The following is a 25,190-nucleotide window of genomic DNA, read 5'->3' as shown; positions in this document are numbered from 1 at the left end:
CAAAATCAAATGTCTCAGCAGATGCAGTGGAAAGAATTCTGTGCAAATTCACGAGCATGATTTCGTTTATTTCAGATCATTGCCTGCAACAAAGAGGCCGAGAAACTAGGTGCTCTCATCAACACGAGAAGCCCCATGGTGGTGTCCTACATGTACCTGTCACCTCTACTGGCAGCAAGTACTACCATGGTCAGAACTCAAATTGTACCCACGGCGGCAGCTCACACAGTATCCAGTAGTCTTGGGGTACTTCTGGTGTGCGGCATCATGGTAATAGTACTACAAAGATTTTCTTGCGGCAACAGGTGACGCCGTGCATAGTTCATTAGTGTAAAGTGTACAGACCGATATAGAATGTTTACGTTTTATGATGTATGTATATTCCTTCTGTATATATGTACTCCATAGCCTGAATATGTTTTGGGAAGATGACGACTGTGAAATAATAACGCTATTATATGTTTGTCTTACGTGTACTGTGTCCAAATGTGTCCTAAGGTCTATAAAAAAGACACGCTACACTATGGGCAATTCACAATGGTGCGACTCCATGAGTTTGCAAGGTGTTGACCGATCACAAGGCGCAAAATCCGTCGACCCTTTCCAAATGGGTATTGGGTCGATGGATTTCGCGCACCGAGATTGTTCAATGTGTTGCAAACTCTTGGAGGCGCGCTTTTGTGATTCACCCATATTCAGAATTAGAAGTCTAACAAGGGTACCTTTTCAATTCTGAAGAGTATATTAATATGAACATGAAAAGATTTCCGATGTCCGTCTCCAAAAGACATTTCAGGTGAATGTAATCGGAATGGATACCTGTTGAGTTTGTATTTATTCATTTAAAAAAAAAGTAAACATGCATGCTGAACAATTTATATAAAGACAGAATGTTATTTGTTACAGGCATGCTGAAGTTTTGTCGACTTGTTTTCCAATTAAATTTGTTTAATTTGGAGTGAAAGTACCCCATAGATAAAAAAAGATAAGACAAAAAAAAAAATCAGTACAGTAAGGGAGTGTCTCAGAAGTCACTAACGTTCCCTTTCTACTGGACTGTTCCCAATGGAACACTAGTGTTAGATTAGGGCATTCCCACATTGTTGGAACATTTTGATGGGAATGCTGTGTTCCCAGTGGAATGGCCACCTGTTCTGAAATGAGAACAAGGTGTTCTGAATGGAAGGTTCACTTGAACAGTTAAATATTTTCCAGTGAGGTCTAAGAAATGTATTAAAAAAAATCATGGCTTAAAATTCAACTAGCACAAATTGAACATTTATGCATGTACGTCTCGCATGTAAAATGGAAACCAGAAAGACGTTGAATGTTTGGCTTCAGGAGAGTGAAACCTAAGCATTTGTAGGGCAATTGTTCCATTTTTTACAAGACAGCCACACTTTAATGAAAATTACTCTTCCTGTCATAGAATGACTAAAACTAGACCCTTCCTGTGTCTTGGTACAGTACATTCAACCCCTTGATATGAAACTGGATGGTTTCAGAGGGTGTAACGAGAAAGTGTGTGAACTCAACAGGCATGATGTTTGCACTCTGAGTGGTGGGCTGTAAATGAGGTTTTTCAGGAGACGCGGTGTTCCTGGCGTGAGTGATTGTAAATTGAAGGTGTCGGAATTTAACACAAAATCTGTTATCTGACAAGAAGTGTATGGTCCAAACATCTACCTTGGCGATGCCACAACATAACTTTCTCTAAAGTAAAAGAACAAGCCATGTTTGTCCTTATTTAGAAACATGTTCATTTGTACTTTTGCCTTGTGTTGCCACTTTGAATGAGTGCATCCTCTCTACTCAAAAGCAACTTCCAACACCGGCTGTCCAAACTGTTCTGGCCATGCACAAACCTAAAAGTTGAAAGGACAGTCACAGCCAGAGGATTCAAGTCAATGCAATTATGTGGTGTCTCCATAAACAATTAACACATTAACTGCCACAGGATGTGACAAGATGACAAAATTATCGGCAACCTTCAGAAACCAGTATTTAACACCTTGGCATATGTATAAACTTCCAGGTAATTAACGGTGTGCACCTGCTGCCTATTTATATGGAAAGGCTTTTTTTTTTTGTTGGATGGTGCTCTTAGTCACAGATCTGTGAACACAGATGTTCAACACTCCCTCAATTTTACTCTGTATTGTATTAAATCCTAACTGAAATATTCCAGAAACATTTTTCTTTATGGCTTCAGGTTTGAACCTTTAAGATAGTGATTTTAAGTAAATGTATTTCTTACTCCCATGCAGGTTCAATAAGGCTGAGTAGGGTAGGTTGGTCTATGAAGTCCTACTCACCCCTAACAAAACCCTTTTTTTCTTCTTTTTTTTTTTTTACAGAATTTATTACTTTTTAGCTGAGGTTTTAAAAACCTCCAAAAATTGAAAAAAGTCCGTATTTTTGTTAGCCGTTTTGAAATAGAGCATTTCTCATCTGCTTTGTCTTCCAACCGTAGCCAAGTTTTTCAACCCAAAAATGCTTTGTAGAGAACAAGTGCAGACAACATGAACTTAAATCCCCAATTTTTGCAGGAACCGTTTGTATTCACGCAATGAACGATTCATACAAAAGGCTGACACTGTTTTAAATATGTTTCTTAAATGATGCTTCACTGTTTGTCTGATGAGATGTAACCTGTTGTTTCTTGACGACCGATTCATTTGCAAGCAGCTACATTGTCAAATTTGTACATACACAATGTGTATTTTTCCTACTGCATTTCGAAGTGTTATTTGTACAGAGGTTTTAACCAAAGAACGTACAAAAGCCAAGTATCATGCTTTCCTAGCAAATTTTTCTTTTGCTGAATACTGAAAATTTGAACCATACAAAATAATGGAAATTATGAAATAAATTTTATGGTGACTGTGTCACTTCTTAAAATATCATCATTGCATGTACATTACATGTTACGTACATTGGTGGATTCAGTTCACCAGTAAGTACTGTTCTCCTGGAGTGAGAAGGGCAAATAGATGAGAAGAAACGTTGCTCTGGATGTGGAACAACACAGTAGCAAAGTCCTTGGAGTTGGCACAGCACGGTAGATAATGAAATACACCCTGGATCTGGAATGGCACTGCAGACATGGAATGCCCCTCTGGGCTAGGAACAGCAGTAGTGAGAACTAGGAACACTGCAGACAGGAAAAAAAAATTGCTGCTAGTTACTTTAGCATAAACGTTTGAATATTTACATTAATATTTTAGATTTAGGCTGACAGGGAGTGCACCTGTCTAGAAAGGTATTACCCGTTAATTAATTATGGTTGGACAGTTTTCAAGCTTATCCGCATCAAGTCTGCATTGGCAAACTTCCTATTGATGCTCGAGCTAAATAAGGAATGAAAGCATGGGACAGCGGTGTGGCATGTACAGGATGTTCACTTGGTAAGGTACCGTCTGCAACATTCTCTGGAAGGGTCAAAGCACTTCAAGATAAGCTTCCAACATGCATATTCATGATCAGCTTCCAACATGTATATTCATGATCTCAGTAAAAATGAGTAACATTCTGGCTGTGGGGCAAAATTACTATTCTTTTTATACAAACTAACTACAGTCTCGTTTTAAATAGTTTTCAAAACAATTAACCAAGATAAATAAGTTTTGTTCCTACATAACATATAAGGCTGTTACGTACTTATGGGCACACAAACACTTTGAAATATATTGAAGAAAAAGTGGAAAATAATTTCAAATAATTTCAAAACTAGGATTTTCATTGTTTCAATAAACCTTTTGACAAAATTGTACATATCATGAAAAAAAAAGCAGATGACCTTTGACATTTTTTAATAGAAGTTACTGACAATAACTGGCCACTGTTAATTCTGGCTCAGTTCCGCATCTCTTGCCACACCTCTTCAAAGATTACATCATTACAGTCTTATCATGATGCAGATCAAGTCCATGCACGATTTACTCGTATGCCCACAGTCTGAAAATCCAATTTGGCCTTTATCTCCAAGGAATTTATAAATGATGATTAACAACTTCCCAGAGTCCATTTTATGGGATGGCTTTGACAATAAGCAATGTGTGGATGAATCACTGGTACAAAATTGGAACAAGGTCATGGATCATGAAGTGACCATTTGTACTTCCTGAAGTAGATCAGCCCGTAGGCAGTAAGTTAAGGGGTAGATACAGCTGAGTTTTTTTTAAAGTGGAAATACGTGAGGGACAGGCCTGAGGGAGGAAGAAGAACAGATTTGGGGGAAGTGCCCCTCCACCATTTTTCCCCCCAAAAGACCATCTTTTTTATTTGAAGAGATCAGAACTTACCGATGACAGAAAGCTGACAGTTTTTTTTTTTGGAAAAGCATCAACAGACCGATCCAGTAAGCCACTGTCAACATGGGCACTTAAGACGTGCTCTTCTCCAGTGCCAACACCACATGTTCCATTTGAGGTGGGTCACGTGTGTATGGATAAATCACCATAAGCATAAATCACAGCAGTGATTGGCTTCACCACTTGCCGCTGGGTGGTTTGAAAAAATGCAGTGCACATAATCGGGACTTTTCCCAAGATTTTTAGTTTTCAAAATTCTTCGAAAATTCATCATTTCAATTAATGGCTGTTCACGCCCACACGAATTACTGTCTGGTGGCCACTCTAGTCTGACAGACAAAATCTACCGACGCCCGAGTACTTCAGCCAGGCCTGCAGCCTTGTAAAAAGAGCCCAGATTGCGCGGTGTTATGTAACTTTCTTTTGTTCACGAACCTGGCACAGTGCGGTGCTGACCTCTTTTCAATAGGGGCCAGATTAGCTTGCAGCGGTGCTGTGTGTACTCTGTCTATAAGCTTTCATCAGAATTTGACAGAAAATAGTGGAAAAGTTCCCTTGCTGCACGAGGCAAAGAAGCATCAAACTATAAGTGGACGGAATGACTGGAAGGCGGTTGAAACAACTGACATCTGTCTCCTGGTATTGGGTAAAGTCTTTGAGGCCAAGGAGATATCGTGACAAGGCTAACTACTTGGAGGCTGTACTGACTAAGAGAGTCTGATCCTTTGACACTTAACTCTCTCCCCATGACCTTGTGCCAATCAACCAGCTGGTACCACTGTCATTAGTGGCGTCAATTACTGGTGCTGTTTGTCCCAGCGCCCGGTGCAGACCTTACCAAACAGGTTCAGGCAAGCAGCATAATACTTAAGTGCCTTGCAGTAAATACTTCGATGGCTCGATTGGGATTGGTGAGCAGAGGGGTTACACGGTGCCAAAATGACACATATCCAACTTGCCACTTCAGGCTATTTTAGTTGGCTTTTACTGAATTACTGCCTCGGATACTGAATATTAGTCTGCCAAGATTTAGTATGATAAAAGAAACCTGGAAATGACAACTCCCAAAAAAGGTGAGCTTGGCACCCTCGAGGTTAGCTTCAAACCATCAAAAAAACAAGAAATATTTATTCCTGAGCCCTACAAAATAACTTCCACAAACAACTAGAATAACACAGCACAACAGCTAGAACAAAAATCTTTCAGTATTTTGGTATTCCACTAAAAGCAATGTGAACCTACCTCTCTATTTCCATTCACACACTTCCCATTAATCTGGAATGGTAACATTATACTCTTCATCTGTCTCTAGTCCAACATCCTCCTAATATTAAAAATGAAAGTGCCATCAGAAACATAAAAACTGTTATAAAACACCAGCAAACCTCTTAGAGTTATTTTGAGTTTGAAAATGATGGAAAGAAATTCAAATCGACAAACGGATCATAATTCATTGTGTTAGTATCTCACATTCGTTTTGTACACGAGATATGACCTTGTTGCACTAAGCTGACAAATAGTACACCTCACCGAAAAAAAAAAAAAAATTACCAGAGTGGTTGCATGTATTAAGAATACAAACAATCACTGAATGTGGAGGGTTTTGTCATCACAGCAATGAACTCGGCTCTGTTCTCGCTGTAGCTAAAAATAACTCCCACACCACCCAAGAAGAACTGTCGGTGTCCGACTGTTGCATCTGACTCGGCTGGAACACAAGTTCTTTTTCTTTATTTTTCAGTCAAAAATAGTTATCAACTTACAAATAACTGCTTCTTGGTCTTGGGATAGCCTTCCAGAATTGCATTGACTATGTCCATTGTCTAGGAAGGAAACGAGCAATGAAAATCAGATATATGAAATTCAATGTCAAGCATCATATTATTTATTTTAATAAATGTGATTGAAGGGTTATTTCATATACAACTTTTTAAAAAGATAACATTTAATAAAATTGTTCCACTTGTTTTGAAGATAGGAAGACACAGTTTTTCTTGAGTGCCTCTGTATTACATACCATCAATGTCTCATCTAGCCCAAATGTCCTGAAGACTGCAAAAATGATTTTGGACAGGCACTTTTTCCTTGGCAAAAACTTCACAAACCCCCATGTGTTGGCATTAATCTTAAACAGTGATGACCAAATGTTCACATGTCCATCCAAAAGACTGAAAGACTGGGCACAATAGAACTATAGGCTCAGATAGCACCAAGGGGTACCACCTCAAAGATCCAGTATCAAATTATAAATTTCACTGGTACTGGCCAGGTAGTTTTAACCTTTGCAGATGTGGCAATCTTAGATGAAACCCCATTACCGTTCTTTTTCTTTTCTTCCACTCCTTGACATATTTGGTTTGACTGGAGTAGATTCTGTCCTTCTCTTCTGGCGTGACATGATTTGTGGCTGACTTGATCGTTGCCAACTTCTCCCGATTGGACTTGATCTGTCAATTCAATGAAGCCCAGCGGATTCAATCGAAAATCGTTACCCATTCCGATTCCCACTTCAATCAATTTAAATTGATAAGCCAGACATCACTGAGTGGGAAGATTTTAGACAGGCCATTCACTCTTTGAAAGTGACGCTACACTATAAAAACTGGCACTCTCACTTTTTGTTACTCAGTACGCATAGGAAGAAATCTCAGTGTTCAGATCAAACTCACTGCAAGGGGTCGAAAGGTTGCCAGTATACTGCAGTACAGTCTCTTTTTCAAACCAGGCCAGCCTCACTCTTGTTTATGTGGATTAAAAGTATTATGTTATGGAATCCACAGATGAAAAGCTTGTCAGTGCAATCTGTGTTTCCTATTAAATTTACCAATGCCCTTAGGCTGATCTGTTAATTTGCACTTCATGGTGGAAATCTTAATTTAGGGGCTCAAACGTTTCGGCAACATTCATCTGAATCATCTTGGGCAACCATTCGTGGCTGTTCTATCTTTAACAAAATGTCATTTCAGAAATGAGATTATCTGTGGATATTGCCATGTCTTTATCCACTCGCAACTTGGAAATGCGACAGAAAGTGGAGATCACTACTCTCTAACATAGGAAAATGAGTAAGCGGCCAGGATCAGTAAGTTTCTAAAAAGGACAAAATGAGTAACAGGAAGAGAGACCGAGTGGATGGATGCAGAGAGGAAATCTTAAGACCTAATGGCACCGACAGGGGAGTCTTGGAGAGAGATGATATACTGAAATGTAGATTGGGAAATTGAAAATGAAATGCTGCCAAGTGGTTTTTCGGAGTTTACTGATATGAGTTAATGAGCATTGGCAGAGCTTTACCAAACTGATGCACATAAAACAGTTTGATGATCCTTATGCATCGGCAGTGCCTACTGTCATATATCTTGTTTTATTGCTTTTGGGAGACACAATTCAACAGAATACACTTCCGTGAGATTCTTGCACTTAACACGCTTCCTTTCGTTCTTAAAAGACTGTAAAAGTTTAATAATCATCACTCTGTATTGATTTCAATGTGCAACTTCTAGATAAGGCACCGTTGATTCACTCATTGACCATTCCGTCACTCTTTCAAATTGTTTACAACTTCAGGAACTTTCAAATTTGGGATGCTACACCAAACGTATTCATCATATTATGAAATATCAAATGAAGAGATTGGAGCACAGCAGCCTGGACCCTTACCTCTTTGTGGACCTGCTCCAGTCGCTCTCTCGCCTCCTCTGTACTGATGGAGGAGCCAATACTTCTTAACTCTACACATTAAGGACAATAAATTCAAACTTGCTTTAAGCTGATTTAAACTAGCTACTTAAGCACAAAATTTGCTTTAAAAAACTTTGCTTAATAAACAAAGGTTACCAGCTCAAACTCTATCTGATAGTCATGCTAACAAAAAAACAGCTAACTACAATCCCAAAACAATCTACATAACATGGAGTTTTGGCTGGTTACCTGATTTATCAAGTAAGGTTTTTTTTTTGCGCTTAAAGCAAATTTCATGCTTAAGCAACTGTATGAAATTGGCCCCTGGGTATTATCCTGAAAGCAAGATGTAGTTCCGTCTCAGTAATAGGCCATGCAGAGAGTCTTAGGTGGCCGAGCTTTGGGTAGCACTTTCATTGCCATTATTAGCACACACATATACCGAGGTGATGCTCCAATCACCAACACTGTTCATAATGTCATACTCAATCATACTCGTCACGGTCATGGTAACAGGTTTAACAAACTCCTTGTCACTGATGCAGGACTGTCCCATCTACAGGGATTAAGGAGTGTTCCCCCGACCCGATTGTAAAATCAAAGTTTCATCCCACTTTTGGATCCCTTGTTATACTAGTATCCTTGTCCAGAAAGTTCCAACATCGTCATCGTCGTCAATGCCATCAATACTGTCACCACTGTCATCATCCCCCCCCTCCCGTTTGACGTTAAAGCTTATTATTAAGGTCATTCACTGACCTTGTTCCTGCTGCTTGCAAGTACTTTGTGACTTCTGGAGTTTATCTTGGAGCTCCTTGATTTGGCTGTCCATAGTTTTCAACTCTGATTCATTCACTTCAGGAAACTGGCTCTGCGTGTACATGTATGCGGAGAAAAATACCACAAAGTGAGTCTCGTTTTTCCTCCCGTCTCATACCGGCTTTTCTGTAGCCGTAGCCTCTGAGGTTTAGTGTAAACGACACAGAAGTTTGTTAGGTTTGGCCAAAATCCAACAAGAAAATTAGAAAGTATGTGGTTTTCAGCGAGTGTTGCGTAATGGTTTTAGAGCAATTGGACCAAATGAGAAATCCCCCAAATGTAGTGACTGCTGCAGATAGAAGCATAACTGAATCATCAAAATTCTTCAAATGAAACGGGAGTAGATGTAGTTTTTGAGATGGGATAATTACCTGATCAGCCACATACACCTTCTGTTTCCCATAAACTTTTTCCTTGATCTTTCCATTCTGAGCAAGATCCTCCAGTGCCCTAACAACAGCCTGAAAAAACAGTAAAAATATATAGCTGTTGACAATTTATCATAAGCACTTCTGGTATTTTTTTCCAACACTGTAAACTTTGGATCAGACATTCTGCACCTGCTGTCATCATTCACATTACTCTCCTTCTTACCAGGGCAAATTTTCAAAGTCCACCTGAAGCATATATGATTTTTGATTCACCCTGTACATATGGGTCACATGTCTGAATAAAAGCTTGGAATAAAAGTGTCTGTCTAGTGGCTGAGCGGAAACGGCCAAATGGTCCAGCAGACAAGGGGTCAAGAGGAAGTTTTGATAATTGGGGGAGGTTGCTGGGTGGAGATTGTAAAGTAAGCAAAACTTGGCAAGCGAACATGCAGCACCCACCTGTTCCTTTTGTAACAATTAAGTTGGAATTTGCAGTATGTTTCTGTGGATGGTAACAAAGAGAAATGGGAAACTACCGTAGAAGGGTAGCTTTGGGTGGTCAACCACACCCTTAATTCCACCTCAACATGGAGGCAGAAATCTTACTGATTATTATTTACTTTTACATTAAAGCAAATATCAAAAAAAGTTCTTTCCTGAAATGGCACCATCCAATTTCCCCAATATAATTTCTTTCTTTGAGCTTTCAATCTTTTTGAGCTGGTCTCAACACCAGACATATCCCTGAATTTCTTGGATTTTCAACAGCTCAACTATCCCTTGTAGTCTTAATAAAAAAATAGATCTATCAATTAGTTGTGTTCTCGGTGTTCAGGTTTCCTGCAGTACTGAGTTGATCTGGACCGAGACAGATAGAAAACTGAGATAATTAACCAAACCACCTGTCCTCGTTTTCAGACCCACAAAATGGTACTGGTAGGCTAACCTGTTTAAACCTCCGACAACCAGAGGCACTTTACTTGATACTTTCAAATGGAATATAATCAGCATGAACTTGTGCAATCAATCACTAAGCACATAAGCCTGTGTATGCTTCCTTGCCTGGAATGGTCTTGTTGATTATTGGGTAATACATCATGTGTCATGCATTTGGCCAACAGCTGGCCCTAGCTTTTGACAAACACATAATTCTACATGATAAGAGTAATGAGTGAACATTCTTGTCGAACACCGGAGATTCAAAATGACCTGACAACGTACAAGTACATAAAAAAAATTTAGGAAAAATGTTGTGCTTCCTTCAGACTGCATCTGGCAAAGGTCAATTGGAGAGCGTCCTCGTAAGAGAAGACATGCCAGTGCTGGTTTGAAAAGGCCAAGGGGCTTTTTGGCAGGTTGTGAATAACCAAGGGCGGACACACGGAAGAAAAACTGCAATGGCATTTTAGCAGGCAGTCATGGGAACTTTTTAGTCCATAAGTTTTAGTCCACTGTCCATTTACAATGTAGTCCAATGATAAATAATCAAAAGGCGACAAAAATGCAAAGCAACACAAGACCTGTTCATTGTTTCAACAATTCCAATTCCTGATGCCACAGGCATTTAATGTCAACTTTAGTCTGAAGAATGTCTAAGGCAAAACTGGCACTGTCCTATTCCTTACATGTGAGCGGCAGTAAACACACCACAAACTTTCTACCTTTACACACAAGGAAGGAACAAATTTCTGCTGCTAAAAGAAGAGAACTCAGGGTCATGGTCATTAGGGATGATCCAAGGAGAAGGGAACAGGTGGTTTGAAATGGAGAATCAATGAGTTTTCACTTCCAGCGTGTGGCTCACTTTAAAACGTTCTATTTCCATTTGGCACATTCAATTTTTTCTCACTTTTATATAAACTGATTGTAATGTGTAAGAAATGATTTCATTTTTCATGACTTAGATTTCCATGGTTTTAGCAAATTGTCATTAACCTGCCTTTACATGCTGGCTGAGAAACATGTTCCAGTTCACCACATTTGACAGCAGCTTGTTTGTACTAACTGATCAAATTAATGACTGGGAATCGAGATCATTGATCAAGTGGCTCCCAAAGTTTTACACATAATCTTTTGGATACCACCTATTGATGAAGGAGACACCAAAGGTGTTGGTTTAGCATATAGCATTAACTGAATGAATAACTATTTACCCAATGCAGGCATTTCTAACACTTACTGCTGGATGCATATTAAACAATTGTGCATAGTTAACACATGCTTTTTTACACACCAATGCCTGAAACCAGCTATAAAAACCTGATTTGTGAACAAGATTTTAGCAGTATGTACAATCATTAATTCCCCTGTTTAATAATGTGAAATCAACTTGAAATGTTAATGTTTCAGTTTCCTGATATAAGTACATGTATATATGTTAAACAGCAGTTGTGCTATACAAAACGAATAAGTATGCATCTCACGGTTGTCTTTCTAAAGTGCGACCCAGATGAACTCAATTTCATCACGGTAAAGTGAACCAATTAACCAACAGCCAGGCCAGGACCATCTGCAGTATGTATGGCGTGAAAACACAAGGGTGCGACCGTGTATAACCTGATTGAATTTCTGGGTGTACCAGGTAGCATAATTTCATAATTGGGGCGTAACTTGGAGTGCGATGAAAGAGAGGAAACACAACACTATGAATAGCAGGAAGTGTGGCAGTAAAGTTTGGCATCTATGACCCATGAGGGCAATATATACCCCCCTCCCAATTGATTATAGAAATCCTTTGACCTTGTGCAGCTAGCCTACATGTACATTACTGTGTTTCCCCCTCCAACACACTAACTGTATAACAATTCAGCACTGAAGTTTGTTGGTTTCAGTTATAAAACCAGTAGTTTGCTCAAGAACGTGGGGAATGCATTCAGGAGTTTTATGGTACAATCACCAAGATCAGTTTGCTAAAAGACAAGGGCAATTACCAAAGAATAACAGTGGAATGGAAAAGGGTACATTGGACCAGAAAATAAACCAGTTGTGAGGTGTGGTTTCAGGTACATGTAGTTACTGGTCTGTGAGCTGTTACCATTTATGTAATTTGGTTCAACTACTACAATAATTTTGAGAAACAAAAAAAAATGAACAGTTGCACACAGGTGTACATGTACATTGTAGGTGCAGGGTTCCCCTCCATCGTTGAGTATGTACACATACATGCATACTGTGGGTGCAGGGTTCCTCTTCAATCGTTGAGTATGTACACATACATGTACATGTATGTACTGAGCTTGACAATGTACATGCACCTGTACCTTTTCAAGTTCATTCTCTGTACCCCTGATCTAAATGCCATACAAGTTGTGTGCACTGTATTTGATTTCCTCAAAGGGTTCAGGCCCAAATATGGTCCATCATTTCCATTCAAGTCTACCTGCTTAGTATCATACTCCTTGTCATAAGCATGCAGGGCTGTACATACATGTATAGTACCAATTCACATGACCAATTTTTCCTTTCGAACTGGACAGATTGAAATAGGCCTATAGCCCTGATGAGAGCTACTTAGAAGAACATACCTGTACCTACATATGGCCACATGATGCAAATTAACATTTTATTCAACTGCTGAGCACAGGTGCCAGCATTTGGTTAGCAAAGAGAAATATTTATCAATAATAAGCAAAAATGGGTCACCAAATTGAAATGACAGATAATTTGTGCTCAGCACTTAAGTTTGCTCATCATTATTTTCTGCCAAGTCCCTTCAAGAAACTCTCTGTATTTGACGCCGAGGCATCAGGTCCTCATGTGCAAGGCTTGTGCATTTTTGGACACACACTGTACATGTACATGGAGGAACAATGTCAAAGGAAGCTCGGCTAGACAAAGTTTTCTGTCCAAGATTCTTGTTTTCTTCCAATTAGGACAAAAGAGCAGATGGGGGACCTTAAAAAGCCCATGCCCCAACTTCAAGCAGTCTCCCATTTTTTGAAAGGTGATTTTGGAAAGAAAGGCCAAAAGAGCTCGGTTACATGAAAAAAAAAATCTAACTTTTGAACCCTCCCCTCAGAAAAGTTTGCTCCCCTACCCCTAATTGGTTCTGAATCTTCCCTTGCCAAGACAGTCTCATAGGTGGTAGGACAAGGAACAGCAGTACCAGATGGGTTCTCTTCGTGACTTGTGATCGGAAACGAGCATTTCCCCTTCTAATCTGTGAGGTGGAGAGTGTCCATTAAACACTTCCACCTGATGCATCAATTACTCATCCTGGGCAGATAGGTAACAATGATGAAAGGTACCACTTTAAAGGCCCAAGTTACAATACTGGTTTGCACTGCATTCTTACACAACTGGGCTTGAACCCACAATCTGTAGATTTATCCTCAAGACTCTCAGTTTGATCTTCCAAACCACAAGGTCACTGTCAATGCTGTTTTACTAGTGCACTAATCTTCCCTAATGACTAGCCAAGCTTAAATACAGTAGCCAAACATCTCCTCACGCATACATGTACATCAACGTAAAGAACCACTGACCTGCAAAATACATGAAATTTGAAAAAAGTTACAATCATCTATATTTTTTTCAAAATACACTCATCCCCAAAAAGCATTTTCTGTAAGCAAAACCTGGTCAAGCAAAATTACACTGTATATTTTATATTGTACAAGTGACTCTGAATGCATCAACACTGCATGCCGTACACGCACACAACACTACTATATTTACAAACTCTGATCTGCATTTGTTGTCATACAAATAATTACATCCACAAATTCCACATGTGCAGTATATGTCTTCAGAACTGCATAGAAATCTACTGTTCGTTTATCAAACAAATGATATTTATGATCAGTAGCAGGTACCTATTTTACCAAAATGGGTTGCCTTAGGTGCAGGTGCATTATTCATGTCCGTGAGGATTTTGCTAAGGGGCATGTAGCAATCTTCTCTCTTCACATCTGGACTGTTGAAAGACTTGCTCTTTTTCTCAACAGTGCTGCTTGAGCGTCCATTTGTTTTCGGCGTGGCAAGTCCAGATAATGAGTTCATATCTGGAGAACTCTCGGTATTTTTGACAGAGGAAATCCCCTGCAGGTTAAGGGCTGGCATGCTGGTGCTTAAGGATGGCGGCAGCTCAATCTTAAACTTGATGTTGGCCTCCATGGGACGGACAGAGTTTAACTGGAAGGAACTTGTTCCGCGCGAAAACTCCCCGAGCTTCTCGGCATAAGCCTCAATGTTTTCATACTCATCACTGACGCGGCTTCCTCTACACCCAACCGAGTCGGAATAATGCCGCTTGGAGGCTTTGCTATTGTTCTGGTTGACAGTGGTGAGGGACAGGGCGGCATGAGCTTCCTGGGATAAACGGGTCCTTCCTCCTTGTGGCTTCTCTTTCTTCCTCCACTTTACGAGATAATAGGCAAGGAACATGGCAAAAATGAAGAGGAAGAGAACGCCCAATCCTGGGCCCACAAGGAGACTGATGTTTTTAAGAGTGTTGTTGCCCGGCTCTGATTCCTGTATGTCTGGTGTGTGATTGATATGCTCTGCTCCTTCTTCCTTGTAACCCATCTGACTCACTGTAGGTTCTTCCAAAGTTGTGATATAATCATCCAAGATGATGGTGATGTTGGCACTAGCTGTTGCCTGCAACCCAAGCTCCGTTGTGATGTGGCACAATATCTTGACCGGCACATCACTAAATCCAACACTGGCAATGGTGATAATGCGTCCATTGTCTCGCAGATGAAACCCACTGAAAGGGTAGGCTCCAGTGAACTCCCAGGAATAATCCAGGACACCTGTTTGTGCATCACTGCTGCATCTCAAAGATATGTCATCCCCTGCTGTAACAACTAAACTCGGTGGGTCAATGACAGCTGCCATGGTTTTTTTGATGGGCACAAGATGGCAATGCTCTGGAAAAAATCTCACCACCAGGCTGTTGATGGCACAATATCTGACGGACACTGGATTCCCATTGAGAAGTCCAGATTCAGACAGCAGCGTGGTTCGGTTCTGGAGGAAGAACCCATGCAGTACCATGGCATTCTCAGCCTGCCAGTTGTGGTACACTGCCATGTTTTTACCGATCCGCAAGAGCCGCTCATCACTCTCAAGTGGAAAGGGTGACATGCAGGACAGGACACGCGTGCCTGTGGGCGATAGAATGATCTTAGACTTGGGGTAGACTTTACAAGGTTCGTACCCACCGTCAGGTGGTATGAGCACAGTCAGCATGGCATTTGGAGAGTGGTGTTCTGCACTTGTTGAAGGATCGCGATAAATACACTGATAGGTTCCACCGTGGAAAAGATCAACATTAACGATCACCAGAGTGTAGATACCAAGAACGCGATCATAATGAACCTTATACTCTGAGCCATCAGTTTCAGCAAGAATGTTCATGTTGCGGCTGATACGCTGGTTGTGCTCCGAGTGATACCAGAAGAGCTTCTGATCGGAGCGGGTGGTGCTAGAACGATTCCCAACAATACAAGTGAGCATGACAGTATCCCCTTTGAGAGCTATAGTATCAGCTGGCTCCATCGTCCATAATGGCTGGCCTAGTGTGACGACTGCAGCATACCCCAACACAATCAGCTGTACTACTGCCACATCAGCTCCTGCCATTTTGAAATTCGTCAGTGCTCAACAAAAGCCAGTGCTTTGAGTACCGATTCAAATTTGCAGTACAATTCAATGAAGTGTTAGCCTTTTCTCCACAAAAATGTAAAACTGTCTCGAATCCTCCACTTCCACACTACTTCATTTGCACTGCAGTCTTTCTTGGTAAGTTCAATGACTGACACGGTCGCTTGATCTCTCTGAGGGGAGTGAACCAAGAATCAATCTAAACTCAGCTATGATTTGTCCCGTTTCTCCACCGAAACACATCTGCTTCATACATGAATGCACACATGCACGTCGATCCCAAAGGGGGCATATATAGCTGTGTGTTAAGTATCAAGTACCTTGTTCCATTTCCTATTCCAATGACTTATAAACGACAAGCAACAAGGGACCGGCATTCTTTATAGGAAGCGGGGAGACTATTAATGCCAGCGTCCCCTCCTCCCCCCAAACTACGTCAGTGGCATTACAAGAGGAAATTGGAAATTAAATTTGCCGAGAATAGGAAACACGCCTTGAATGAATCTCTGCCAGGGAGCCAGGCTAACTCGTCGACACCAGTGACCAATGCATGCTTTCGCCTCTTGGCAGTGACAGGAAACAGTTCATGACTCGAGTGGGAATAAGTACAAACCTTGTAACTCCAGGGTTTGTTTGGGAAACGGTCTATTAATAACAACAACAGACCTGGGTGTCATCAGCAATTGGACAACGCAACCCAATATACTAAGTTCCTAATTTGGACTATGGTAAATCCAATCTTCCTTCTGTCTGACAAGCTGACTGACAAATCAAAGTGGCAAGTGTGATCCTTGTACAAACTACAGCACTGGCATTGGATTGTGTGCTGAAAGTGTACGGTGACAATTCAAATAGTGCGCCTCCAACAGTTTGCAACGCAATGGCCAATCAATTTCGCACATTGTGATTGGCCAACTTATAGCAAACTCTTGGAGGCACAATATTGTGAATCGCCCGTATTCAGTGCACTTCGTATGCAATTCAGGCATGCAACTTAGACTTTGACCAAAAATGAGGAAAGTTGAATCGTTACAAAACTTTACACAGTGTTTTCAATTTTCAATGGCATGAGTGCGAAGTGAAAAATGAGGAAATCAGCTATCTCAGGAAAAGTTGCATGCCTAGTAATTTGGGGATATTTGATTGAATTGAAGCATTCCCTGCACCACACACAACCATCATTTTGACTACCTAACACCCATTTGTAATAATCAATTTCAAATTTTCAACCAAGATAAACAAACATTTGCAAAAATTCTACTTTTCTACATACAGCGCAATTAGCAAATGAACTTTTTTAATAATTTATCCCATAATGCACTGTGAAAAGGCCTCTCCATGTCAACCTCCCGGTGGCGCACTGCATTGTGAATCGCCCGAATTCTGTATTTGATTCAACATGATTAATGATACTGGACATCAGCAACTAAGACCTAATATAAGTTTTGCAAGGATTGTGCAAGATTTCTCAATTGATCCCCTTCGGTTTTCTTTTAATTACTCTATGGTTCTTAGCAAAGGTCCCATGAGCATTTTTTTTAACGAGAAAGTAATCATCGCACTACAGTGAAGACAAAAATTCTTTCAAAGGAGACAACAAAGGAAATCTGCAGCAGGAAATCACAAGTGAGTTTAACGCAACTCTGAGGAAACCTCAAACACGCAATAAAGTTGGCACTTTTAGAACTCAATCTACACTTCCTACCAAGATATCAGAGTTTCAGGGTGAGAAAAAAAGCCACACTGTTGCAGGAAGCGCAATCATGTACAGGCCTACATGCATTACGACACTTGACAAGTGGGATTTGAACCATTCAGAATCATGTGACGGTGACATACATGTCCATGTACCTAACTGACCTATGCTCTCCTGTGGTCTAAGCTGAATAATTGGGATCACTGCTCAAGTCACAGGAAGGGGCAGAGCAAAGAGAAAATGGGTCAAAGAGACATTTTGATGAAAAAGGAGAAAACTTCAAAGGCACAGTCACAAAATGCTGCTTGATTTTCGACCTCCAATCATCAGTGAATCATGGAAGTTCAAGAAAGGACAGGATAATCTCTGTACTTAATCTGGTAGGCCTTACAGGCATCTTGAAGAAATGGAAGTGACTCTCAGCTGGTTGAATCATTCAAGTCAGCACTGTTGATGGATCTTCAAGGTGCCAGGCAGATGGGGAGAGATCTTGAAGGTGTCTTGGAAGATCTTTTGGGGGCTGTCAGTAACAACAAGATGAGATCCTGCCTTTTCATTGATCAAGAGGCAGTTGTCTTGGTTTGTCAGGGTCACTCTTGCTGCCTCAAGTATCCCCATCAAAGCTGCATGGTGCCAAGACAGGAAGACCTCCTGCCTTGTCATTGACTGAGAGGCAGTTTCCTTGCTTGTCACGGTAATGCTTACAGCCTCAAGGATCTCCATCAAATATGCAGGATGCCAGAATAGGAGGACTCCTTACCATGTCACTGATCAGGAGGCAGTTTTCTTTGTCACAGTCACTTTTGCAGCCTCAAAGATCCCCATCAATCTGGCGGAGGATAGGAGGACCTCCTGAAATATCTTTATAAAGCGAAAACAAAATATCAGAACCTTACATGTGTTGAGATCCCTGGCATCTCAGTGAGAAGCCCAAATTTCTCAATTTCTAGCACCTGCACAGACTCCTTTACTGAATGCCAAAATAATTATTTAAAGTAATTGAAATGTTTAATTTTAATCTTTCAGCTGGCGCAGAAGGTACACTGAAACTGATTTATGAAATGTACTTCTTTTTACATGTACATGTAGCTCTGAGTAATAGCTTAAATGTATGCTTCAAGCTAATTTCAGGATACCACACTGTATCAGGCAAAAATCCTTAAAAATGAAGACATGAAAAACATTGATGCAAGCATCAGACAAAAAAAAATGCAATAATTTCTATAGCATGGCACTGCACTAAAATTTGTGAATCTTTTGAGAATCTTTGTACACTGTACATAAACATATACACTAGGTGTACAGATATTCCCGTACATGTACACATACACTGCAACGAATACCATGAGTAATACAGCTGTCATATGAAACAATTAAGGTGTATAACGAGGCAAATCCTATGAGGATATTTTTAAACCCCTTCACGTTTATGACCATATTTCCTATTATGACCAGTTCAAGTTCCACATCAGAGGAAAACACGTTGATGATTAAATTTGGTCAATATTTTGCATCACGGCCAGCAATCCTATCTTTGCTTAGACCTGCATCTAATGGGTCAGTTTACAGTTGTTGTGAATCCATTGACACCAGGCAAGTCATTTGATTAAAAACCACATCTTTTGCTGAATTTCAATGAACAATGCAAGGTTACGTCAGAAGTTGTATTATATTGGCATATACATGTACATTAGATGTGCAAATCATAATGTTACATTTATATAACAACAATCATCAAATATAAAAGATTGTTTATTTATAAACAAAAAATGCCTCAAACATGAATGCAGTAATTTCAAGCAATTAGGCCCACGAGGAATTCAGCTGGGACTGTCTTTTTTTAACTTGCCACATGTGTCTCCTCTACGCGTCAATCCTCCCAATCACTCATTCCACCACTCTGTTCATTGTCCACTGGTCCAGTTGAATGAGGCTGAGGAATCTTCCTGTTTGTCATACTGTTGTCCTGCATGAACACCCATCAAAATGTCACCGACTACAAGTAGTCGCAGCGCAGCAAACCTGTGCAATGACAGGCAAGTTTGATGCTCACATGAAGGAAGTCGGTCAATGTAAGGGGTAGCACAACTTAGAGCAGGTCAGTTCAAGCCAATGGCCACAGGAGAAAATATGCACGATGACAAGTAAACTCTATCATGACTTACTGGCAGTCAAATGTGAACAGGTAAAATTGGGATCCAGGGTCAACAAGGCAGACATGCACCGGTACATGTGCGTACATGCATGTACTTTTGTACCGACTGCTGCAGCTGCAGCCTGAAAAAAGAAGTTGTTTGCTCAAAACTAACCGTCAAATATAGACACAAATCACAACCAGATCTTTACATGTACATGCGAATAAAAATTTACTGAACATTACTTATTCCTTAATAGTAAAGTGTCTTAAGTCTTAGGCCACTGTACTTTCACATTATCCCTTATAAAGACAGATTCGCATGAATAGACAAAAAAGAGAGGAAAATCCAGGAAAACAGCTGGAATGACTTCAATGTACAACTCTCTGTTCTACTGTCGAACGTGCACTAATAAGGTCTGTTGACCCTGTTTGGAAGTAATCATTCCAAGAAAACATTTCCTAAATAGTCTCTTCCTGACATGAAAACCCCAAAAGACATTTGCCAAAATGTAATCACTTAATACAAGCTCACATGTTATTGATTGCATCCTTCCTGTGTTGTGGAGATAGGTTGCACCAGCATTCAGGAGGGTTGGCAAGGAGGTGTAACTTAGAAGGGACAGTTTGAAGTGAACTGCAACCTGTAATCCGCCTTGAGCAGAAGCAACCCCTCATGGAAAGAGCCATGTTTGGTGGGAGCGTTCATTTTGCTGGTAGTGATGTGATCGTAATGTGCATTTCATAGTCGTTGGTGAACCGGCGAAGTGTACTTCCCACCGTAGGAGCCCATTGTAAAACTTTCATTATATTAAAAATGGGTGCTATGTATTTTTAACCACTTGCTGCCAGGTGGATTTTTCTTAAGCAAGACAAGATTGCTTGGTCCTTTTCAAGACTTTCCATTTTCAAAAATCTTTAAAAATTCATCATTTCGTTTAATGGCCGTTTATACCCACATGAAGGACTCTTTGGGCACTACTCTAAAGCTGACAGGTGACCTTCATTGACTCCTGAATATTTCAGCCAGGCCTGCAGCCTTGCAAAAAGAGCCCAGATTGTGCGGTGTTACGTAAGATTCTTTTGCTCCGGAACCCGGCGCAGTGCACTGCTGACCTCTTTTCAATCGGGGCCAGATTAGCATGCAGCAGTACTGTGTGGCTCATCGCTGCGGTGGTGGAGAGCTTTTGTCCCCGGTGGTAATCCGCTCGCTTTAAATGCCTAAAACAGTGGTATACTGTTTCAAACCAAGGCTGGATTATCTCCACTATTGAGAGCGAAAAAATGTTGGTATATTTAAATGCCAAGCAGCTCAGTCTTTGTGCTGAGCATGGTCTTTTGTTATAAGGCCCAACTCTTTTGTCCCAGTTCCGAGCTCCCCGGCTCTGCATATAAAGCCTATGTACTCAAAAACGGGTCGTCCGGCAGGAAGTGGTTAATGCAACACTGTAAAAGTGATAACTGATCAGCAATGTAGTGCACGAATACTTTCTTGCTTAAAGTTGCTTTATCTCACATTACTGTCAAAAATTCAGAGTTTATGAGATGTTTCAGTGATTATAAACCGAAGTTCACTACAGTAAAAAAACCCAGGGAGCAAATTTAAGTCAATGTAATGTGTATTTCAGCTTGCAAAATTATATGCCTGTAAATACTAATTTTTTGTTTTTCTGGCTGCTCCAAATAAAACGACATCATTGTCCCCCCCTCCTCCATTTTTAGACCTGGTTTTTTATCTACAACATTGGAGAAACTTTCAACACAGCAGAATCATCCACGTTAAACTTAGAAAACTGAAGAGCATCTGAAGGTTCATCTGATGGCTAACGCATGACTGTTCAATTCAGGGACATTATTCACTACCTAATGCTGTGAGTCTCAAGAAAAAGGCCAACCTCAAGATCTTACAAGATCTCAATCTCCCAGAGGCGATGAGACACTATTAGAGTATTTTGATGAAATGGTTAGTCAAACTTACAGGTAAGCTCATAAGCTACACACTCAGAAGGAATTTATACCTTGATGACTAAGAGCATTGTGGACCGTGCGCATCCATGTCACTTCAAACAGTAACTGAGCCTGGGGCACTGGTACAACCACACACAGTCACGGTGACAATTTTGATAACGAAATTGGTGCAGTAGTATAAGATTACTTCTGGCAGGTAACTAAATGTACGTTTTCACAACACAATGACTGAGGATTTTCTTTTTGAAATTACTGACTTCAGGCATGGTATTTGATCCTGAAGGAAAAAAAAGGGAAAAAGTTTCCAGCACAGAGCAGACCCTGAAGTACTGAAGTAGTAGTACTGAATGTACGTGCACAAAACGGAAGAAAAACTGAGAAATGAAAGGGGTGAAAATCTGAAATTTTATTTAAACAGAAAAACTCTCATGCTTGTGACCCTTCAAGGTGCATTTACATGGAGCATGAAATTACTTGGCAGATATTGGGAATTTTTTTAGTCTGCATGTATGCCGAGGGGACTTGGTGGAATTTCGGGGCGCTATACTGCCCCCACCCACCACAGCCACACCTGTTTTTAGCCAATGAGACCGTCCCACTTAATATGGAAGTAGCCGCTTAATGAATGAATCACAAACTTCGTATAGAATTACTTGTTAGCTCTGCTTAACCCCCAGGCCACACCTGGGAAATCAAGTATTAAAGCTGTGGAGGGCTTGCCGACAAATTACAAAAGATCTGCTCATTTTACGATGCATGTCCAGAAGTGGTGATTCATCGCAAGTCACATTACTCAACATCTTGGACTGGACTTTTTGTCTATCCCAAGATATTCTTCAAACTTTTCAAACTGATGTGTGTGCATCATTACATGTTTGTTCCTCTATCCGCCCCGAGCTGAAGTGCACATCCAATCGGCGAAAGAAAGACAGGTGGTTACAAGTGGGTTCTTTCAAGTATTCTGCGTCTACCTAAAGACCATACATGCCGGGATAAATTAGTTACGCGTACTCAGCGTGCTCCGCATCAAACGCGCATATACTTGAGGTGCGTTTATGTGGTGAGTACCAAAACATGCCTTCTTTTGTTCTGCTGGGAGCGGATTGTCCGGATCACAAATTGTTCTAGGGAAAAGTTAATGCAGCGACTAAATCTTGTGGGGGCTACTCCAACGTCTCCGGCACGGCCAAGACTGTCCTGAAAAATGAAGATCTTTCTAACAAAGTAGTTGTGTCCAAAACACCTTGTACACATTTGTACTGTATCAACCTGACCGTTCAGCTCCAGTTAAAACGTGTATCTGCATCGTGTTAAAAAATCCCCCCAACTTTCAAATGACCATTTACGGTACATATACCTCTTTTAACTTGTGTACGATGACGTAGGATTCAATAATTTGAGGCTAAACTTGGTGGGACCCAACTGGAAATAATCACGTCCATGGAATGACAGAGGATAGGACTATATATGTCTAAATGTACATGTACCCGCACTTCAAATACTCATGTACGCAAACTGACCCTCGACCTGTAAGTCTGCAGAACTGCTGTCACAGCTTTGGTGCTGCTGTTGAAGATCATCAGCATCAAATCTAGAGGACTTACAGCTCTTGTGACAACAAGTCAAGATCACAACTGTGGTCCCTGTAACAACTGTTGATGAGGGGCACTGCACGGACGGCTTCAGAGGTCAAGTGCACATGTACATGTAGACCGTCCTGATGGCTCGAGTGGTTGTTAAGCTCTGTCAAAGGCTCGACCCTAAGCTCTGTATATTAAGGGCTTTGTTCCATTTTATTTTTTGTCTGAGTACAAGGGTTATTTCAAAAAGTTATTTCGTGCGTTAAAATGAACAACTTGACACAAGTCACGACCAACGTGCCTGGACTCAGACACCAAATTTCTAAGCTGAAGCACTGTGACTTACACAGTGTCAAGTGCGCACGTTCCCCACTGACTCTGAATGGCATACTTGTGTTAGCTCCATAAATGAAAACCATGAAGCAGTAATACGTGTACAGTACATAATTTAAAGTTAATTCTGCCACCTTGCTCAGAGGGCAAAAAGAACATGCATGCTTTGCTGGATGCGTGTGCAAAAAGTGGGAAACCCTATGATGATATGGAAGCATACATGTAGATATGAATGCTCAATTGTGTGCAGTGTGAGCAAACCAATGCTTCTGTTTTTTTGCCCCGACGTAAGACGGCATTCATCACTATAAATGTAGTCATCACTCATGAAAATAAACTTACTGTCTTTCCAAATTCTTTGTGTAGGTTGTTGAAGACATCGATGGCACTGTAGGGCCTATTCTGTCGGTTCAAATAATCCAAAATGGCAGCGACAGCTGTTGCAATTAAAGAAAAGACAAAATTAAGCTCTTTTAACACTGAACTTTCGGTACTGCTACGGAAGATTTTCCAACATCTATACCCACTTGTCTACAAGACAATTGGCGATATAGAAAATAAGCAAATTGTGCAAGAAGATTGACATTCGACATACCACACAAAGATCAATTCCCCTGTTGACGTCCACCATAGCGGGGCGGACCCTACAGTTCTAGGGGTAGACCAAGCATGGTAGCTACATGTATAGAGGGCCTGCTGGAACGCCCTCCCAGAGGACATGCTTTATTATTTAAATTTAATGATAATGAATGCATAAAAGGTTTACTTGAGCCTATCCTACCTAGCGGAAGAAAGAAATACCTTCTAACGGGACGTCATACGCAGGCCTCTATAAGCCTAGCCCCCCCTGGCCTACGATAAATTTGCACGTCTAGTATAAAATACTACTACTAGGCCTAAGTAGGCTATGTGATTCAAGATTGCACAAATAAACAATGACATGAACAACCCTGACTGATATTTGATTTCCACGTGCACCACTGTTAGGACTACCCCCAGAACTGTGGGGTCCAACATCTGCCCCGCTCCCACGTGGCAGACCCCATACATGCCACAGTTCTGGGGGTACGGGTACACCACTGTAAAACAGGCCTGACCATGCTGACATAGGGCCTAGGGCCCTAGGCCTATGCAGATATCAGCCAATGTGCCTCACCATGCTCATGTCAATTCTGCGGAACAAAAATATAGGCATGATACTAGGCCTAAGCCTTAAGCTTGTTGCTAATGAGTGATTTTGCACAATGGTAGAAAGGCACTGTGTGAAGGAAATGGGGGCAATGTTTGCTCCTCATGCGGTATCAGCATGAATAAGGAGTAGCCCAGGTGGACTCCCTGCGTCCAACCTCGGCCAGAAATGAGTAGGCCCGAGGCCTATGCTATAGACTAGCCAAGCCTGGCCTTCAAATTACCGTCTGAATCCTTGGATTTACTCATCGTTTTAGACTCCACTTGATTTTTACTGCTTCTTCAACTCACAACGCACTTCATTTGGTGCACCAATTTCGTTACATATTCTGGAAAAGTTGTAAAAATACGCAAAACAATCCCCTATTCAAACATCCCCACTCCGACCGTCACGACGTCTGCTCAATTAAAAATCTCGCGCCTGTGCTCTTCGACGCCTAAGATATGTTGTGACAACGATTATCATTGGCTAGAAGTTGAGTGCAGCTAGAACACTTG

General features: G+C 40.9%; 3 protein-coding genes across 5 annotated transcripts in view; 1 reads left to right on the top strand and 2 right to left on the bottom strand.

Moving 5' to 3' along the window:
* Window positions 1-2,901, top strand: part of LOC110973353 (reversion-inducing cysteine-rich protein with Kazal motifs-like) — a 56,254-nt gene extending 53,353 nt beyond the window's left edge. For both annotated transcript variants that reach the window (XM_022224091.2, XM_022224092.2), the window contains exon 24: window positions 76-2,901. In XM_022224091.2, coding sequence (XP_022079783.2) covers window positions 76-309 — 234 coding nt within the window. In that variant the 3' untranslated portion in view covers window positions 310-2,901. The remainder of the gene's footprint in view (window positions 1-75) is intronic.
* LOC110973436 (homologous-pairing protein 2 homolog) lies at window positions 724-25,112 on the bottom strand. 2 transcript variants are annotated; one of them, XM_087147783.1, is made up of 9 exons: window positions 24,917-25,112; window positions 23,847-23,941; window positions 9,185-9,274; window positions 8,754-8,865; window positions 7,974-8,044; window positions 6,632-6,760; window positions 6,077-6,136; window positions 5,556-5,637; window positions 724-3,154 (listed from the first exon to the last, which is right to left on the bottom strand). In XM_087147783.1, the coding sequence occupies exons 1-8, from the start codon at window positions 24,939-24,941 to the stop codon at window positions 5,584-5,586; spliced, it is 636 nt and encodes a 211-aa protein (XP_087003909.1). In that variant the 5' UTR covers window positions 24,942-25,112; the 3' UTR covers window positions 724-3,154; window positions 5,556-5,583. The 2 variants fall into 2 exon arrangements, with proteins under 2 accessions (XP_087003909.1, XP_087003910.1); XM_087147784.1 differs by having other exon boundaries at window positions 724-3,156; window positions 5,560-5,637.
* On the bottom strand, window positions 10,708-23,936 carry LOC147796362 (uncharacterized). The gene is made up of 2 exons (XM_087147782.1): window positions 23,847-23,936; window positions 10,708-18,350 (listed from the first exon to the last, which is right to left on the bottom strand). The coding sequence occupies exon 2, from the start codon at window positions 15,770-15,772 to the stop codon at window positions 13,985-13,987; it is 1,788 nt and encodes a 595-aa protein (XP_087003908.1). The 5' UTR covers window positions 15,773-18,350; window positions 23,847-23,936; the 3' UTR covers window positions 10,708-13,984.
* Window positions 25,113-25,190: the final 78 nt, after the last annotated feature.

Source organism: Acanthaster planci, linkage group LG17 (assembly GCF_054643075.1).
Source record: "Acanthaster planci isolate LZ-2023a linkage group LG17, COTS_SCS, whole genome shotgun sequence".
NCBI lineage: Eukaryota > Metazoa > Echinodermata > Asteroidea > Valvatida > Acanthasteridae > Acanthaster > Acanthaster planci.
Note: the sequence above shows the minus strand (reverse complement) of the source record. Positions and strands in the feature narration are given on the sequence as shown.

Excerpts from the sequence above, each read along its gene's own strand:
- LOC147796362 (XM_087147782.1), bottom strand. The coding sequence starts at position 15,772 with ATGGCAGGAGCTGATGTGGCAGTAGTACAGCTGATTGTGTTGGGGTAT.
- LOC110973436 (XM_087147783.1), bottom strand. The coding sequence starts at position 24,941 with ATGAGTAAATCCAAGGATTCAGACG. Across the intron at positions 8,045-8,753 it reads TTGCAAGCAGCAGGAACAAG|AGTTAAGAAGTATTGGCTCC; the intron begins GTCAGTGAATGA and ends CTTAATGTGTAG. Across the intron at positions 6,137-6,631 it reads GGAAGAAAAGAAAAAGAACG|ACAATGGACATAGTCAATGC; the intron begins GTAATGGGGTTT and ends TTTCCTTCCTAG.